This window comes from Thunnus albacares, chromosome 18 (assembly GCF_914725855.1).
Source record: "Thunnus albacares chromosome 18, fThuAlb1.1, whole genome shotgun sequence".
Lineage (NCBI taxonomy): Eukaryota > Metazoa > Chordata > Actinopteri > Scombriformes > Scombridae > Thunnus > Thunnus albacares.
The window spans coordinates 22970156-22988913 of NC_058123.1; the positions used below are offsets into that span (position 1 = coordinate 22970156).

At 38.9% G+C, this 18758-nt stretch overlaps 2 protein-coding genes across 7 annotated transcripts; one reads left to right on the plus strand and one right to left on the minus strand.

Annotated features, from left to right (window-relative positions):
* Nucleotides 1–428: 428 nt before the first annotated feature.
* Nucleotides 429–8736, minus strand: LOC122968280 (WD repeat-containing protein 5). Of its 2 annotated transcripts, none has more exons than XM_044333383.1 (14): nucleotides 8530–8736; nucleotides 6749–6858; nucleotides 6452–6560; nucleotides 6259–6332; nucleotides 5915–6004; nucleotides 5474–5563; nucleotides 5241–5324; nucleotides 5100–5155; nucleotides 2863–2909; nucleotides 2593–2668; nucleotides 2372–2405; nucleotides 2053–2127; nucleotides 1820–1907; nucleotides 429–1651 (listed from the first exon to the last, which is right to left on the minus strand). In XM_044333383.1, exons 2-14 carry the CDS (start codon nucleotides 6842–6844, stop codon nucleotides 1551–1553), a joined length of 1020 nt encoding a protein of 339 aa, XP_044189318.1. In that variant the 5' UTR covers nucleotides 6845–6858; nucleotides 8530–8736; the 3' UTR covers nucleotides 429–1550. The 2 variants fall into 2 exon arrangements, with proteins under 2 accessions (XP_044189318.1, XP_044189319.1); XM_044333384.1 differs by having other exon boundaries at nucleotides 6749–6854; nucleotides 8530–8734.
* A 513-nt stretch (nucleotides 8737–9249) lies between these two features.
* LOC122968276 (bromodomain-containing protein 3-like) lies at nucleotides 9250–16939 on the plus strand. 5 transcript variants are annotated; one of them, XM_044333371.1, is made up of 11 exons: nucleotides 9250–9353; nucleotides 11656–12017; nucleotides 13126–13263; nucleotides 13348–13483; nucleotides 14514–14638; nucleotides 14732–15076; nucleotides 15163–15291; nucleotides 15386–15583; nucleotides 16043–16188; nucleotides 16276–16550; nucleotides 16696–16939. In XM_044333371.1, exons 2-11 carry the CDS (start codon nucleotides 11823–11825, stop codon nucleotides 16797–16799), a joined length of 1791 nt encoding a protein of 596 aa, XP_044189306.1. In that variant the 5' UTR covers nucleotides 9250–9353; nucleotides 11656–11822; the 3' UTR covers nucleotides 16800–16939. The 5 variants fall into 5 exon arrangements, with proteins under 5 accessions (XP_044189306.1, XP_044189308.1, XP_044189305.1 ...); XM_044333373.1 differs by having other exon boundaries at nucleotides 9265–9623; nucleotides 14735–15076; XM_044333370.1 differs by having other exon boundaries at nucleotides 9270–9623.
* Nucleotides 16940–18758: the final 1819 nt, after the last annotated feature.

The window sequence follows — 18758 nt, forward strand, 5'->3', positions numbered from 1 at the left end:
TTTTGTACAAAGGTAATTTTATCCCTTGCTTATGTACTCTGTTCTTTCCCTTTTCTTCTGTGGGCTGTTGTATACGTTGTGGAAAAGCTTATTCGACGAGGCAAGAGAAAAATTTTTCAGACTGAAAGCGAGCGGTGAGAGGAGTAGTTGGCTTTGGCACCTTGGTAACTGTCGCCTTTACTTTGCCATTTTCAACCTGTCGCTGCAAGATGGGAATGTCTTCTTTCATTATATTTTTGTCTATTTTCAAGGAGATTGAATTTTGTCATCTGTTCTTTGTGGGTTGTTCTCTGATGTTCTATCTTTCATGGACAGAAAGGTTATTAAAAAACTTTAAAGTGAACTGGACTGACGGCAGCTGATTCTGTGTGTATAATATCCACGTATGATGCACGTAAAAGCACAAAAACACTCCGCTTCTGACTGGATAACATGAAACATACAAAAACTGGTTTTTATTAAGTTGCAGGTTATAGCTGTCATATGCAAACATATAGTCCACAAAACCCCAGATTAACTACAGAGAACAGATGCTGCTGGCTTTGTGCGCAGAACTACGAGCTAATCAAGCAGAGGAGAACATAAAAAAAAAAAAAACAAAGACAGCTAAAAAAAAAAAATAAAAAAAATCACAATACATGTAAATGTCATATGTACAAAGCCTAAAACACAAAAAAAACTGCATTTGGTCACCGTTGTAAACTGTAAAATGTTAAAATTATGGGAATGTTTGACCAGAATGGGATTCAATTCACTGCTCTGGTAGGATTGTGGGAAAAAAAATAAAAGTAGTGACATTTACATTCGTTTGAACTATCAAACTATTATCTGTGACATCATGAATCCTGATTTGCTGCCTTAATAACGAGCACAGAACTTACAAAATTGGAAAATATATCTTGTTATGGCACACGGCGCTTACTTGAGATCTGATATTTAATATTAAGGGGGGAAAAAAAAAAAAGAACAGTAATAGTGGTACCACTTTAATAAATAATAGTACAAGAGGGATCCTCGGGTACCTTTTGTTATAGTCACCTCTAAACCTTGAAGTCATTTAGGCAGTACTACACAATTACACAGACAAAATAAAGGCAAAAAAAAATTGTAGGAAGGCCAAATAACCATTTAATTTATTGTACAAGACCATAAATGCACGTGTGGGAGCTGTTGTGAAGCAGTGACATCAGGGTTAATGCAGTGTTAAAAATACTGAAGCACCAGAACTGACATAAACATTGTTAAGTAGAACAGAAGTCACCCATTTTTCTAACCAGACAACAAAATCTAGCACGTGTTAGAAGACAGGTGGGATATCTCGGATTGTGACAAGAGGGAATGAATCCGCCGCAGAGCTGATGCCGCTGATGTGTTTGTCTGATGTGGCTGATTATTTGGTTCTCCTTGCTGAATTTCATTACCTGAAAGCTCTCTGCATCCAGCAGGAGCTCTCTGTTAGAAAAAAAGTCTGCTTTTCTTACAACAAAATGTAGAAAAAAATATATAAAAAAAAAAAGAAATATGAATGGCCAAACAGATCCAAAAGGGGCTTAGCAGTCGCTTCTCCATAGCTTGATGGTTTTGTCGTTTTCTAAAGCCGCAGACGCGATGATGTTCTCTGTCGGGTGGCAGGCGGTCGAGATGACGACGTCTGGAAAGAAGAGACAAGAAGGACAATGGAAACGGAGGTAAGGACTACAATTGAAAGTCTCTGCGTATCATATATGCATTTCAATTTGAAAGCCGAGCAGTGCGTACAGTAAGAAATAATGAGAACATAAAACATATCACACTAAGTTAGACAGTGTTTCTCCTGCACCTGTGTGGCCCTGCAGCTTCTGCACGATCTCCTTCGTCTGCAGGTTCCAGATATACACCATGTTGTCCTCCGAGCCCGACACGATCCACTGCAAGACACCGGCCCAGTCAGTGATTTCATAACAGAAATATGCATAAACTCTGCACGTGAGGCATTCGATACCACAGATTTATTCAAACAAATGAGCAGATATCCTGTGTGTTACATCAAGGATCAACTGTTAACACTCTTACCTTTCCACCGGTGACGGAGAAATTTGCGAATATGCAGTACTTCTCATTTTTATGGCCGGTGTACGTTTTCAAGCACTGAAATGTTGGAAAAACAATGAAAAGTTACATATTTGTACGTGCTAAATGCTAAAGAAAGATGAAGAAATGTAGTTTTGTGCTCCAATGCAACGTTTTTTTCTTAATTCTTAAGTGAGATTAAACATGTCATCATGATCAAGATTAAAAGAGATTTGCATATTAATGTTACTTGACAGGAAACATAAGATTTGAATTTTGTCAGTAGATCTAAAAACATTAGCCGTTCGTCAAAGCATCTCACCTTTCCTTTGCTGTAGTCCCACAACTTGAGTGTGCTGAAAGTAAAACACAAACACAGCGGTGCGACTGTTTAACAGCTAAACATCAAACTTATCATTCATCACATGTACGTTCTGTTTACAGAAAGCTGCAGGTGAGGGCAAGTTTATCATAGTGTTACACCGCCCTCTGCTGGTGAAATGGTGTAAAAAGGAAGCAGGTAATGAGAGTTATAATACTCACTTATCCAGTGTAGCAGCCAGGATGTATTTCCCGTTGGGGGAAAACTTCACAAATGACACGGGAGGGTTGTCGTCATCTAACAACAACAGGAGAACAGTCAGCACACAAGCAGCAGTCAATTATATATAAACACCTTCAAGCACTTTGACTTTTTCACACATTTAATGCCTCAATTCATTAGGATTTTCTGTCACTAAACTACACACAACAAACATTTACACCACTTATTGCCAATTAAACAGAATTGCTGCACAAACTGAATCATCTTACCTATGAGTGTCTTTAAACACTGCCCTGATGCTGTGTCCCAGATTCGGCTGTGAATGGAAAAAAACAACAACAAATTTGTCATTTAATTAGGAGCCGTCAGAAGACACGATGAATAAATGAATCATACAGACAGAAGTGAACACAGGAGGCATCGGTAGAGATCAGCTGCACATTTCAGGGCATCGTCTCAGCAAATCTTTGAGTTTGACTTCAACGTGGAAAGAACTCACGTTTAGTCCCGAAATACATACGTTGAGTCATTTAGTGGTTTATTTAAACATGTTCTGCTGTCTGCTCACAGACACAGAATCTGGATTAAAAAGTGGCAGCAGTAAAAGAAAGCTATGAGAACACGTTCTTTGAAAAGCATTAATCATAACTGAACTGTGTCTGGAGGGTCACGACAGTCAATTAACTTAGGCTTGATCATTTTGTAAAACTATTTAGTTCAAGTACAAGTATTTAGTGCAAGTTATTAGAGATACACACCCTGATGTTCTCATCATAACAGCATGCTACACCCCTAACCATGCCGTTGCTCATGGTTAAATCTAACCAAGTGGGTGTGTTGTGTAGATACTGCGAGTCTGCAGATAGACCTACTATAGAGCAGGCGCACCAGAGACTTCTGCCAACCAAGCCGGCCAATGTCTGGTTAGCCCTCTGCTAACTTAAATGGGATAAAATAACTCAATCTTGCAGCTCTTCTGGACTTTCCAAATGTTATCAGACTGAATGGATCGAATTCTGATAGTGAAAAGTCATTTTGCGGGGGTTGTGACACTCAAAAAATATTTATACCATTTAACAGCCACTCCTTTCCCTCGGCAAATATGTCAAATTGGCTTCAAATCCCAGCGTACTTCCTGGATGCTCCAGCTCAGTGAAATGCAACCATCATTTCCAAAAAACTGAGACACCGTCTGAGCATTTATCCCACAATCATAGTATCAATCCGTATTGATCAATGTCAACTCAAAACAACAACCAATCATAGATGCCACAATACTACATGCAACACACGAGTCAGTCAGCCGGATACTCTTGAAAAGTCTAAGTGTATTATTGAAATTATGGAGCTCTGTAGTAAAAATGCCTGCTCTAATTAGCATTTCTGCATATGGCCCAGCATATTCCAAGAATGTGTTTTCCCTGCCTGGCTGGCATGTCTTGGAGCCCTTTCCCTGTGGCAGACTGATGACTGTACTGCTGTTGTCAGAGGATGTGGGGCGGTTGGTAGAGCAAACGTTACAGGCGGTGAAACTGAAAACATACGGAGCAACTTTAGGATTTTGGTCCAGTGAACCACCAGCTCAGCCGACTCAAAGATATTCTCCTTTATGTAATCTTCCTCCCAAACCTGTTCACTGCAAACCCTGCAGTCACTGCTCATCAGAGGCTCTCTCTCTCTGTTTAGTGCTGCTAGGCAGAGCAGCAGTACTGTTGTCTGTTTCAGCGGCGGTTTATGAAAATGGGCTGTTTTGTCCTTGGCTTTAACCCTGTAAAACTCTATTTTACATCCAGGAATGAATGGAAATCCATTCAGTAAATCACGTTAACTTGATTGACTGCTTCATATCCACTTTAAAAGGGCAAAGTATCATCTCGAGAGAGTTTGCTTGCTAGTATAAAGAAATGCAGTACTGCTGTATATAATGTTAAAGCTGCAAATGTGACATAAAAATACAGTATTTTCATTTTAAGTGAAATATGCTTATTTATGACACTCTATTAGAGGTTGTCACTAAGCTAACAGGAGCTAAAAAGGTGATATTTCATGATTGGAGTATAAATTGTGGTTTATTTTCAGTCAGAGGTTATTAATACATGATTTTAGTTTTGTTGAATATTGTAAAGCTTTAGTGCAATAAACCTATCATTGGAATGCACCTCTTGCAGGACCATTACATTACTGTTATTTATTTCTATTCCTCTCATAATTTCCTTTATTACAGAAAATGTCTGAAAGCAGGAAAATTGTCCTTGTGAGGGAATTTGTACATAACTGCATGTTGTATTGTGACAGTCAATTAAATTATAAAATCCATTAGGTTTTAAACTGAGTTGTAATCTGCTAATGAAACACACAATGTGATTATTTTCCACTGAGTGTTTTACTCAGCATCACATCTACAGTAACAGTGAATAAGAAAAGTTACTGCATTTAATTATGTTGACTATTGCCATGTCTGTTTTTTTTTTTTAAAAAAGGGGGTAATAACACAGTTTGTTCTTACCAAAGGCCGTCGTAGCTACTGGACACGATCAGGGAGCCGTCTCTGTTGAAATGAACCTGCAAGCCAAGACAGATCATCACATTACTGGTTTACAACATTCTGTTAATGTTAATGATATATATTAAAAAAAAAAAAACTTACAGCAGAGACAGGGTCAGAATGAGCCGGCAACGTTTTCAAACATTTCCCAGTCTTCACGTCCCATATCCTTACACTCTCATCAAACTGGAAACAAACAAACAAAAAAAATCACTTTTTACTTTCTTCAAAACCACACAGACACATACATGCCTTTAAGAACTGTAGCTTGAGCAAAGGTCTAACGTCAGGTTTCCGTTTTACTGCTTGTTTCTTGACAAGAGTTTCGTACTCACCGATCCTGACACGATAAGATTGGACTGGGGGTTGAAGTTGCAGCAGAAGACGTAGTTGCTGTGACCTTTTAGAGTTTTTAAGCATTTCCCCTGTATTCAACAACAACAAAAAAAAAAAAAAGAAAAAGGCGAGTTGAAAATGTCACAAACGTCTCCCTGGCAACAGAAGTGAAAAACGCCTCTTTACTCGAAGCACGAGCGGTATCAGATCACATTCGGCTAGTTCGCAGTGGAAGTGAATGCAGCTTTAATGGTGATAAAAATTTAAGAGCAACAGGAACCGCAGCTATGAATCCAAAGAGTGAGCACGGATTTCATTTTCATACTTCATAAATGTGTAATGCTACAAGACACGAGTGTGGAAGCCGCTACTGGGGTCTTTGTGTAGACAGGCTTTTACCGTTCACACTCACAAACACGCACAATCGTCCGCTCTCTTACCGAGCTCACGTCCCAGATCTTCAGGGTTTTGTCGTCAGACGCAGACACCAGGAGGTTGGAGTCTGAGGACCAGGCCACGTCAGATATGCCCTGCGCATTCATGGGAAATAAATAGCCACATAGAATTCAACGCTCTGATTGAGAAAGCAAAGGTAAAACTAATGAAAGAAAAGAAAATAATGAAACTATGGCTAAGGATTTATCATTTTGAAACTGAAAATAATACATGATGCATGGTAAGTTCTGCTTTTTGTATCGTTTTTAATCAAGGATGACTTAAAAGAACAAATACAATCCCATCTCTCAAAACCCTAAACGCTGCAGTAATAAAAGACGACACTCACAAGTTTGTGTCCAGATATGGTTTTCTCAAATTTGCCGTCATATGCTCCCCAGATTTTGATGAGTTTATCAGCAGCTGTAAAGAAAAAATAAATAAGCATTCAGTGTTGCTACAAACAGACACAGTAAACAGCTCACAATACGGTTTGATAGTGATTAAGACAAATAACAAAAAGGTGGTTTAAAGGAACTTACATGAGCTGGCGAGCCATTCTCCACTCGGACTGAACTTGACAGAGGAGACGGCTTTAGTGTGGCCGGCTAATGTGAATTTCAGGCTGTAGTTAGGTTTGGCGGGAGCGGACTGTAAATGAAAATGACATTTATCAACCATGATGTTAGAGAAAAAAAAATTCCATTTCTACATTTGGATACTTCCTCACCCTGCCTACCGTTATCAGAAATGAACTAATAAGTACGTTGCTGCAGTTAACAGTAGAGTTGGAAGTTGCAGGAAACATTAAAAACATTGAAAAAATAAAAAATTCAAACCTTGCTTTGACTGGCAGACGCTGATGGCACCACTGGAGGTTTTGTGTCAGTCTCTGGTTTCTTATCCTCTGTTGCCATGGTGAGGGAAATGGGCATCTACTGTGCACTATCTTCAAACAGAGAAGAAAGGGATGCATGTTTAAAAGTGAAATTCTATATAAGTTAGTACACGATGCCACGTTCACAACTGCATAACACACTGCATGCGAGCTGAGGTTTTTAACACAAATTCATACATTATAAGATTCAGTGATTTTTATTTATATTATACAAGATATTCCAGTTTTCATTGACAAAATGATTAAAGTCTCCCTCCACCAAAAAATATGTTTTTCTTCTTGTTCCTAGAGTTGAATATTTGAGTTTCACTGTGCAGAGTGATGTATATGCAGAGCTTGACAGTAGAAGACAGTTTTCACATTCATCTGCTGAAAGTGGAAAGTTTCTACGAGCTTATGAAAATCCAGTTTTAAGGGGCGGGGCTACAAGCAAAATTTGTGACATCACAACTAGTTTAGAAGCCGATCCTGCTTCAGTATTCAACGTACACAAGTGTGATGTGGAAACTTGAAGCCTCCAGTGCACAAACACTGAGAATGAACTTTATAGAAAACAAAGAGAAATCTTGTATACCAACAGTTAAACTTATAAAATAAAATAGATTTGCATATTCATAGACTTTGAAATTGTTAATGAGGGAGAAGGAGGAGATGTCATTTTAAGGATTTTAATGAGATAACTATACTTTTTTTGTGGATAAACTATATCAAACACATATTATTCAAAGTAGAGTATTTTATATGCATCTTAAAACATGTCTGGAGTGGGTTTTTTAAACACAAATTCCCAAAGGCCCCTTTGATAATTATGCTGGTCATGTATGTAGAGCAGTGGTTCTCAAACTTTTTCACATCAAGGACCCCTAAACTGACACAAATTAGATCACGGACCCCCATTTGATAAGATTTTGTCCCAGGGTCCCCCATCTGATAAGATCTTTATTCTTAGACGTTTTATTACACAAAGTGTATGAAACTCATAACCAAAACAGTCATACATTCTGTCACTATGGTACTTACAGATGGAATCATAGTGAAAATAAATTATTCCTCTTTTTGCTTGGGACCCCCAGGAACACCCTCAAGGACCCCTGGGCGTCCCCGGACCCCACTTTGAGAACCACTGATGTCAATTCACAGCTGAACAACTACTCTGAAATAATGCTGTAATTCTCAGTAAATGTAAATAAAGTCGGCTGGCACAGAATAGCGTATTTTCTAGTGTTTAGTAGTTAAAAACCATAAAATGTGTGGTTTTATTTATAAATGTAGCTGACGTTACGTGCTTCAGCTAGCCAAAGCTAGCTAACCTACCGTTGATTTGCCCTAAATGTTTAAGTTAAATGACTGGAAAGAAAAATTTTCTACTATCAACCAAGAGAGGTTGGAATTAATTAAAAATATGTTAACGTGGAATCGTGTTTAAATGCAATAAATCGAAAAGGAAAAGGAAAAGGAAAAGCAAACAAAGGCACATAGTCCCTGACAAGTCCAACCCTGACATCCTACAGTAAACATTTATTTCAGCTTTAAGGATTTGAAGCCCGACAGAAACAAATAACAACACGGTCTGAAATCCTTTGGTTTCGTACTGAGAGCTGAGAGCTATGTGATCATTAAGCCGTCTGCCTTAAATGAACTGATGCTGTTGACAAACTGTTAGCTGCTCCGGAGGGGCCCTCCATTCACACAATGAGCAATCACTCAGAAAGCGATACTCACGGGGATTTAACGCAGATTCACGGTCAGATTGTTACTCCTGGCAAAGACTGGGAGGAAAAAATCCACGTATTTGTATTTAGTTGATCACGAAGAACGCATATTTCACACGGGTGGCTCTTAGATGTTTGCATGCGAGGAGGAAGCTGCGAGGAGAAGCGGGGAATCGTGCGGTGGTGTTTCTCTGCGCATGTGCATTACCCTCAGGAGTAACGGAAACAAAAAAGGGACAGAAAGTCGTAAAGGTATAACAGGTATTGGTAACGTGACATTATTTTTGAAGGTAAAAATAATGAACAAAGGGTGCCACCACATTTTTCTTGACATTATTTTCTCTTATGTTGTGTGTTCTATTTTATTAATACCATAGCACTTTGTAGCACTTTGTACCGCACAAAAATGTGGTACAAATTAAATTTAATATTATTTGTCATTGTTAAAAAGAATACAGTCATGGATATGCTATTTTTGGAAGTGAAGAGGAAATGGATTTAGTTAATATTTTAGTTAATATTTTATTATATATTGTATAATATTATTATAATTATTATTATTAGTAGTAGTGATGGTAGTATTGCAGATGAATAATCTAGTAACATTAGTCAATAATTTTATAAGTTTCAAAAATTGGGGGCCTTTGTAGCTTTTTTGATTTTGCAGCTTGACTGGAGACTTGTAATACTTTATATATCGGTTTGAGTCTGTGCACTCCGGAACAGAAGGTGGCAGTAATCAAATTGTATCTTCGATTTACAATCCGCCGACGATCCACGCTGTCCTGGAGCAAGTTCGGCAGGGAAGTTTTCAGTCCCGCAACTGATCTAACGGTGCGTCCTGCGGCTCTCTGGTAGACATGTGCGCGGGCTGTAGCCTGCTCTGAAGTACCGCAGCTCCTGAACTCTTCCTTTATAAAACCAAACAGTAAAAACTTCAGTTGTTTTCTTTGTTTTCCCGTCATCCCCCGCGAAACACGTACCCACTGCTGCTGTTATCTGAAGGTGGCTAACCGCTCCGCAGGGGCTGTGTGAACACATTCTGTGGCTTTGCGCTGAAAATTTACCTCCTCAAAACAAACCGGGACTGTCGGATTGACCATTGTAAGCAAAATTCCAAGTAGGCAGCATGAAATTCAACCATGATAATGGTTATTCCTTTTCTTTGTGCAGCTGACAGCATAATGTTAGCTAACAACAGCTCACACAGAGTTTCAGTTATGACGTTAGCTCTCCATGCTGAAGGTGTGCTCTTTGCTTTCCCTGAGAAATATTTATTGTGCTTCTTTAAAACCTGATAGACTAATTATTTGCCGTCTGTCCAGTTTCTTACTTAGTACGTTAAGTTAGCTTTCATGGTAACGTGTCGTCAGTAAAGTGATAACGGTTTGAGATAAAAACCAGAGACACAAAGTTAAAACTTAACTCAAACTTAACTGTCTGTGAAGCTGTATTTTTCCTTCCAAACCGTCTTCATATGATAGTGTTAGCTTGTTCACCGTGTAACTGCGTGTTTCTTGACAATCTTTGTGTTTTCAATAAAACAAAGAATTTAACAGGAATTTAAATCAGTATTTCATCAATCCTAAATTTCCCCCCAAGTTAAGGAAAGCCACTTTTATTATTTGTTAAAATGTCACGTCAACAATTAGACCGACTGTTTCAGTGCTCTCTGACAATACAGAGGTCTGCACTACAAAGCAAGTTCAACTTAGTCCAGCTCTCTCTGGGTGAGCTGGCTTCACTGAGCCTTGCTAACCAGTGTCACCAAACTTAAAAGTAATGCCAGACTGTTTCTGCTACCGAAGCAAAGAGTGGAAAAGTAGTTAGTCCAGCTGACCCAAAGGTTACATTTACAAACATGGGAGCCAATTAACAGTGCGTGGATTATCTTTCGAGTAACACAGATGTCTCATGTTATTCTGAGCTGCAGTGATTTTATCAGAGTGTAAAATCATCCACACTGTCAGCTGGCACTCTGGGGATAAAATCAACTTTGCATGGCCCCAGAGGCCTGTACTATGAAGCAGGATTTGGGGTTAGTGAGGTAACTTCAGGTTTAACTCAGGGTCACGATGATGGTTTACCTCTTACTGTGGTACATCACCATGGCAACTTATGCTGAACAGCTAACCCACTCCAGTGCAGGTTAACTTCAGAGGATTGGATCACAACCTGTCAACACCCCGGCCACTGACCAATCAAATCGCTGGAAAAAAGTCCTGAGTTACAATAAAGTGAGAAGTATAAAAGAGCAATATATATTTTTATAGATCAGTAGAAACATTTTATTGTTCCAGGCTTTTTATTTCCACTCTGGTTTTAAAACAGAGCTTCTAACAAGCAGAGAGATCATTTACGACACTAAACGCATAATGATGATTTTAGCTGCGATAGTGCAAATTTTATTTCATCCCCAGAGTGCCAGCTGACAGTGTGGATGATTTTACACTCTGATTCCATCACTGCAGTTCAGAATAACATGAAACAACTGTGTGATGATAACTGGAAATAAACACAAAGGATTGACTTTTATTAGAACAATAATCCACACTGTTAATTGACTCCCATGATTATAAATGCAACATTTATAGTACTGGTTATCTGGATGGCCAATGTTAGGCTCAGTGAAGCCAGCTAATGAAAAGATATGATATGCGTATGTTGAACTTGCTTCATAGTACAGGCCCCAGATGTTCTATGGCTTGTCCAGAAAGTCAATCACTGTAATTATAAAACATTTGTCAGTAAAATTAGAAAAGAAACTAAAAATATATAATCCTTTCAATATACAGTATATAACAAGACACTTTTTTAAAAAAAATTCCATACTACAGTACATTAAAGGCCCTGCACACCTACACAGGTGTCACTTATTCTGGCTGATTAAACCTCTGGTCAAGCTGAAGGTGGGCAGTGCTATGCTTGACATTAGGTGAAGTCACCAGACTCCATCCGTGTACACAGAATCATAAAGATGCTAACAGAATAGTGAGGAAGATCAATCAAATACAGTTTGCACACACTCCTGACGACCAAAATCTCAGCGAAGGCTTCTTATTGATTTCTGGAACATGGCAATAACCTCTTATCTACCACACTGTCGTAACTTTTTTTTTTTTTCCTATTCCAACAGGTCATAGTGTGTGCTATGAGAAAAACGATGCATGAAGTGGTCCTTTGTTCCTACGGAGCCTTTGATCACCTGAATCACGAAAGCTACACGATTCACAGAAGATAATAGAAACCAGCAAGAGGTTGTGTTTATTTGTTGAAGACCAGTCCGATCCTGCTGCCATCACCATGTCAGCAGACGCAGAACCGGATGCGCCGCAGCTTGTGAATCCTCCGCCTCCTGAGGTGATCGATCCCAACAAGGCAGGCCGGAGGACCAACCAGCTGCAGTTCATGCATAATGTAGTGATCAGATCCCTTTGGCGCCACCACTTTGCCTGGCCTTTTCACAGTCCCGTTGATGCAGTCGCTCTCGGACTATCAGTGAGTAGTGTGCACGTTGTGTGATGTAAATGTTCTTCACAGTTGCTTACATTTAGCATTTTTCACAACATGTCAATGTGCAGCTGTATATCTGCAGCCAAATATATTTTTTCAGGCTCTGATGTACAGTAAAACACCTTTGTTTCTACAAACAAATTAAAACGGCGTTTAGGCTTTGGAGCCTTGAATTTGCTGATTTTTTCACCCAACACCTCCCATTGTTCAACTGTGATCTGTTAAAATGTCATATGTGCATTTGTGTTGTGGAAAAGCATCCCTTTCTCTTTTTCTCTTTTCTGTCACTGGAGTAAAACTGCTTTAAAATCCTTAAATTTCCTCTGATGTCTTTGTCATTCTTTCATTGCAGTTGGAAAAAAAAAAATGTTCACTGTTTTTTGTTTCCACCATGGTTTTGGTTGTCTTCTAATCCTCATGCACAACCCACTTAAACAACACAACACAGTGAGTATAGAGACATTGGAATGTGGCATCATACTCAATCTCAGTCACATCCAATATTTAAAGCATATACCCATATAAACCCTAAAATTGCTTGATTCTTTAATACTGCATTTGTACCATTCACAGTGAAGTAAATGGATTATCAAGCGTAACTAGGACATGGCTTTTGGAAAGAGATGTTCTCTGAAGAGATAAATTGAAATGGCATTTGAAACAAAATTCCATTCACCACCATTGTGCCGGCGTGGAGGCAGAAATCTAAGAGACATATATAAATAAGAGAATCAAAACCATCTCCATGACTACGTACCAACAACTCGGGTGTGATTTACATAGCTTTGACTGTTGTTTCTATTGGTTGTGGGATGTTAATTACAGTTTGGGTAATAATTTCATCATTTGACTTCTCTTTTTTCTTTCATCATGTTATGACTGATAGGAATGATGGACAATAGTATGAAAAAAAATGTATAAACTGGAATGATTCTGGAAGTTGTTTCAACACTTGTGTTAAAATATAAGAATTGTGCACTGTGTACTGCTTTTTTTTATCAATCAGACTTTAGTGGATCCCTTTGTAGATGTTGGACAGAAACAAAAAGCGAGACTACATTTATCTGACACATTGACTCTTTCTCTTAATCAGGATTATCATAAGATAATAACATCTCCCATGGACTTGGGAACCATCAAGAAACGACTAGAGAACAACTACTACTGGAGCGCCAGCGAATGTTTGCAAGACTTCAACACCATGTTCACCAACTGCTACATATACAACAAGGTGAGAAACTTCCTGACTAGAAATGCATTGCGCCGGCCGGCTTCACAGATGCTAGATCCTCATAGATTTCCCTCTGTCTTGTAGCCTACAGATGACATAGTGCTGATGGCCCTCGCCTTGGAAAAGATTTTCTTGCAAAAAGTTGCCCAGATGCCTCAGAGCGAAGTGGAGCTTTTACCTCATGCAGCCAAAGGGAAGGGCAAGAAAAGTAGCATTTCAGGTAATGAGCTGCACCAGGCTGCTACAGCAAATAGAGAGGAATTTGAGTTTCAGAAATTCTGAATTTACATATACTCATGAAGCAGCCAGGGCTGACATGTTTGAAGAATGTGTCATGTGAAATCTTCAGATGGGCCGATAAATCTTCAGATTACCCACAATTTAACATTAAATTCAACACTTCTAAGAGAAAGACTCAAAGAATACACTTGAAGCTGGTAGAGTTCAATGTGAATAGAATATAAAGAGCAATACAATGCAAACCGAGGCCTTGATCCCGGTATTAAGAACCTAATGCAAAGTCATAAAACATCATATTATATATCTTTTCATTATCCCACCTAATGTGGAGCTTATTTTCTAGACTCCACCTCGTTTTTTTAACCATATTCAAAGCTGCCATTATTGCTGAGTTCAGTAGTGACCTTGACGCTTTGGTAACGATCCAAGTATGATTCATCTTAGAAACAATGGTGTCTCAGACTTCTCTAAAATGTATCAGTTGCACCTGGCTTGGAGACAATAATGTCTCAACATCTTCCTCATTTCTCAAAATAAAACAGGTTTAGTGGCCTTTAATCACCTCACAGAGAACCAAAATATTATATTACTGACCAGCCTTCTAATTAACTTCCCTGGGTACTGTCTCTTATTGACATAATGCTATCTTTGCACATTCACTGGCACATCCTTTTGATCAAGGGAAGGTAGCCTCCACCACAGATGTGTAAGCATGGAAGGGACACTGAGCATCCTGTGCACAGAGATATGACCATCGGTGACACCCATAAGTCTGGCAGTTCAGCCATCAGCAGTGATTAACTGCATCATTGACCCTCTTTAATTTGACACCTTGTCTTCGATCACTTCATGCTTACCAAAAAGATGTGAGGCGCAATAATCTTTTGGCCAGAAAAGACAAACATTGTTGCAAGAAAAAAATCTAAATTCACCTTGCACACTTTAGAAAATGGAAATAGATGTATTTTTCTGCTTTGTCTCCTTTAATTCCTGTTAATACATGTATACAGGTGGGCAGGTTGGAAGTGTGACAACATGTCCCTCAGGTACAACTGTTACATCTCAACCAAGCAACAGTTACACGCCCTCCAGCTCTTCCTCAACTCCCAAACAGTCATCACAAACCGCCGTGAAGGTGAGTCACCATTTGTGCCTTGGATCCTGCATCATATTATCTTGAAATCACAGAGCCTTTTTGTTTTTTGGGTTTTTTTGTATGCCAATGAAGAAGAAAGGGCTGAAGAGGACGGAAGACACCACAACTGATTTGTCCTCAGCAGTGATAATCAGTTTGAGTGATTTATCGGAAAGCAAGAGGAGACGTGAAGGCGCAGGCCGAGCCGTCAATCCTTCTAAGAACAACTTTGATGAAAAGGAATCGCCGCTACAAGAAAATGAACAGGGCAGACTGAGCGAACAGCTCGAGTACTGCAACAACATCCTGAAGGAAATGCTCTCGAAGAAACACGCAGCCTACGCCTGGCCTTTCTACAAGCCTGTCGACACCGAAGCACTGCAGCTACATGATTACCATGACATCATCAAATACCCCATGGATCTCAGCACTGTCAAAGTATGAACTGTATACTTTTCTTCTATGGTTCTCTTTATTTCAGTCATGGATGTTGTCTTTGATAACTTAGTGTTCTTAATTTCCAGAAAAAAATGGATGGACAAGAGTACCAGGATGCACAAGGATTCGCTGCAGATGTGAGGTTGATTTTTTCAAACTGCTACAAATACAACCCTCAACATCATGATGTCGTCACCAAGGCCAGGAGACTTCAGGTGTGTTTTGAAAGAATTAAAGTCGTCCCGAGACGTACTGTACGACTTTCCATTTCCCTTGATTCCCTTTCCTGTGTGCATGTGTTTGCTTCAGGGCGTTTTTGAGAAGAGGTTTGCAAAGATGCCAGACGAGCCCGTTGAGCTGATTTCACCAGTGAGCGCAACATCTGCTAACAGTTCAAGTTTTAGGGGAATAAGCGGCACAGGCTCGTCCAGCTTGGACACATCCGACTCAGCAGACGATCGTGCCACCCGACTTGCTGAGTTGCAAGAACAGGTGGGTGCAGAACAGGTGGGTTCCTGCGTGGCTCTCTATAAAACAAAGTCTTGTTAAATCAACATCAGTCTGCTACTCCAAACCTGTTTCCCAGACAGACGCGTTAGTTACGCTCTGCTTTGCAACATACATGTTCTCCTGATGGATTCATTGACCTGGAAACCCCTTCTGTGTGCTGTTAAATACAGTCAAAATACAGCTGTTGTATGAGGTCAAATCTCACTAAAAGTTTTTATTTTGTGGCTGTTAAATATACAACAGGGGAGAATATATGCACAAAAAGGATATTGTAGACTGTTAAAATCATATGCTGAACTTACATTTAACTGCTCAGTGAGTTTTTAGCATCTTCTCCAACTTGCTAGCAAACACTCTCTGGCTCCCAATTTCTTTGATTTCTTCATGCTGCTGTTTATCTTGGTTGTTGTTACCTCTATAATTGCTCTAACCTATTTCTGTTGACACTCTACTCAGCTGAAAACTGTTCACGGACAGCTGGCTGCCCTCTCTGAAGCCCCCTTGATTAAACCAAAGAAGAAAAAAGAGAAGGACAAGAAAGAGGACCACAGGCCAAATAAAGGCAGTACAAATTCCAAATGTGCCTTGAATTCCAGCTCCAGGTATGACATGTTACATAACCGATAAACTCTTTATTCATAGCGCGTCACTTTCATCGAGACCTTTGACTCCGTCGTCTTTCATTCCAGGCATCCGTGGAAGGGAAGCAAAGACTGTGATTCAGAAGGCGAATGTCTGCCGATGACATACGACGAGAAACACCAACTGAGCCTTGACATTAACCGCTTACCCGGCATGAAGCTGGGTCGCGTGGTGCACATCATTCAGACACGAGAGCCTTCGGTGTGTGACACCAACCAAGATGAGATCGAGATTGACTTTGAGAAACTGAAGCCGTCCACTCTGCGTGAGCTGGAGCGATATGTCAAGTCTTGTCTGTACAAGAAATTTAAGAAATTTCAGAGTAAGTACAAAGCCTTTCCGCCATCTTCCTTTGAATCGTTTGATATTAAGGTGTTTATTAGCCAAATAATTTTAAATGCAAAGGATCCATCAACATCTGTAGCATTTAATTGGTGATTTTGCTTCCTTTATTTTCCTTAACCCAGAGAAAAGCAGTCAAGCTGCATCACATCATGTCAGCAGCAGCACTTCCTCAGATTCTGTCACCAGCAGCTCCACTGACTCCAGTTCAGAAAACAGTGACTCATGAGGGCTGCAGTAATGTTTTTTATTTATTTCTTTGTTCTGTGACCAAAAGAGAGTGTTTTCACTAATGTTAACATGCTTATTTTTCTAGTTGTTATATGTTTAATACACGGTGAATTAAACTTCCCACCATTTTTGCATTCAGTGTGGCTTTTCTCCTTCTCTTTCTTTACAAATCGCAATATCCGTCACCGGGGTTTCTTATCAGACGCTATAAATCTGAAGCATGTCTGGATTGGAAATATTGCTGAGCTAAAACACATTTCATAACATCTGAGTTTCAACCAATATCCTGCTCCTGCCATTCATTTTATTTATACAGTTTAATTATTATAGGCCTTTTCAAATGCATCATATAATTTCAGTCATGCACTTTAAAACATCCATTTGTTGAACTAGAAAGCCCTCAGAAGCATCTGTTTAAGTTATGGGTTGGGTCATTTAGCTTAAAATTATTTGTTTCATTTTATGTATGATGAATTCAAAATGTCTACTGTACTGTAAGAATTAAAACAAGAAACAGTTTCAAGAAAACTGATGTTACAAGAGCTGCTAATTGGTAGTGTGACATAGATATCTAGATATCTGTTATAGTGGGCAGTATACTTAGGTTTATTTTTGATAGGACATAATAAAATACGGAAAGAGTTACAAGTTAGAAGGAGTAACAAAGGAACTTCCAGTTAAGTATGGGTACACAGCTCTGGATATCCACCACATTTAACATGTTCTTGTGTAAGGAGTGGTTGTTTAATTTCTTTTTTCTTTTCTGTTACAATCATATATCACTTTTTACTCATAAATCTTAACCAGTTGGAAACCAAGATTTAAAAATTACCCTCAAAAATCTCACATGTAGATTAAGGTGTTAATTCTGCATCTCAACCTCAATCTGTTTATGTGTCCCGGCTCCTGTTTGAGATGCATGTCAGGATGTCAATTTAAAATGCAATATGAAATGAAACTCTTGAAGCAATTTTTGTTTCCGAAAACTGTATTATAGACTATACAATATTTCAATTTATTTCTATATCAGGAAAAACAATAGTGATTCATTTTATTAATCACTTGAGATGTAGATGAACCAATACTGAACTGACAGTACAACAAACTTAGACAGCACTAAGTTTCAAGTTTCCTCAGTGGGCTGGTATTGTTGCCTGTTAAATATATGCTATAGAAATTTCAGTCAAAAAATATCAGAAATAGTATAACTCTTATGCCTTTGTGGGGAGGATGCCATATTGCAGTCAATAATGTGCCCTGCAGTATATTTGAGGCAACTGTCTATACAGTCTCTTACCAGTTAATCACTTGTAACTGCAGGTCTAACATGCACCCTCCTGAATATGTTGTAAATGAGCCTGATTCATCATTTCAGCAATGAAAAATGAATATCATTCCTATAGTTGATACCATTTTGCACTTCATGTTGGAAACAACTTACATGTAACCTTTTCTTTTGACATTTAAGATGTTTCCTTTTTTATTTCTTGACCTGTCTTTTGAATTCCCATCCCTGCATGAATAACTCAATTTGACATTCACCTTTCTCAGTGCCAACCATGATTATTCAATGCAGAACAGTAAATAACCTCCATAGACCTTTTTAAAGGGCCACACTAGTGTTTGTCATGTCGTAGTCCATTTACTATAAATGACTATGCTGAATAATTACAGCATAATGTGGTGTTTGCGTGTTCTCTCTGTCCGGGGTTTTTTTAAAATTGTGGTATGAAAGTATGAAGCTTGCAAAAAACTTAACTTGAGTTCAGTTATGCATCCAAGTGAACTTCATGTCCACTTATATTTACTATTTATTTACTTTCTGTTTACAGTCTAGAGAATCTATACTTAAACCATGCTGCCATACAACATCAATGTCATTTTTGATACTTGTGACTTATAATGTAACAGAAAAAAAAAGAGCAGACACAATGCTGATGATTTACCTTTCATACCA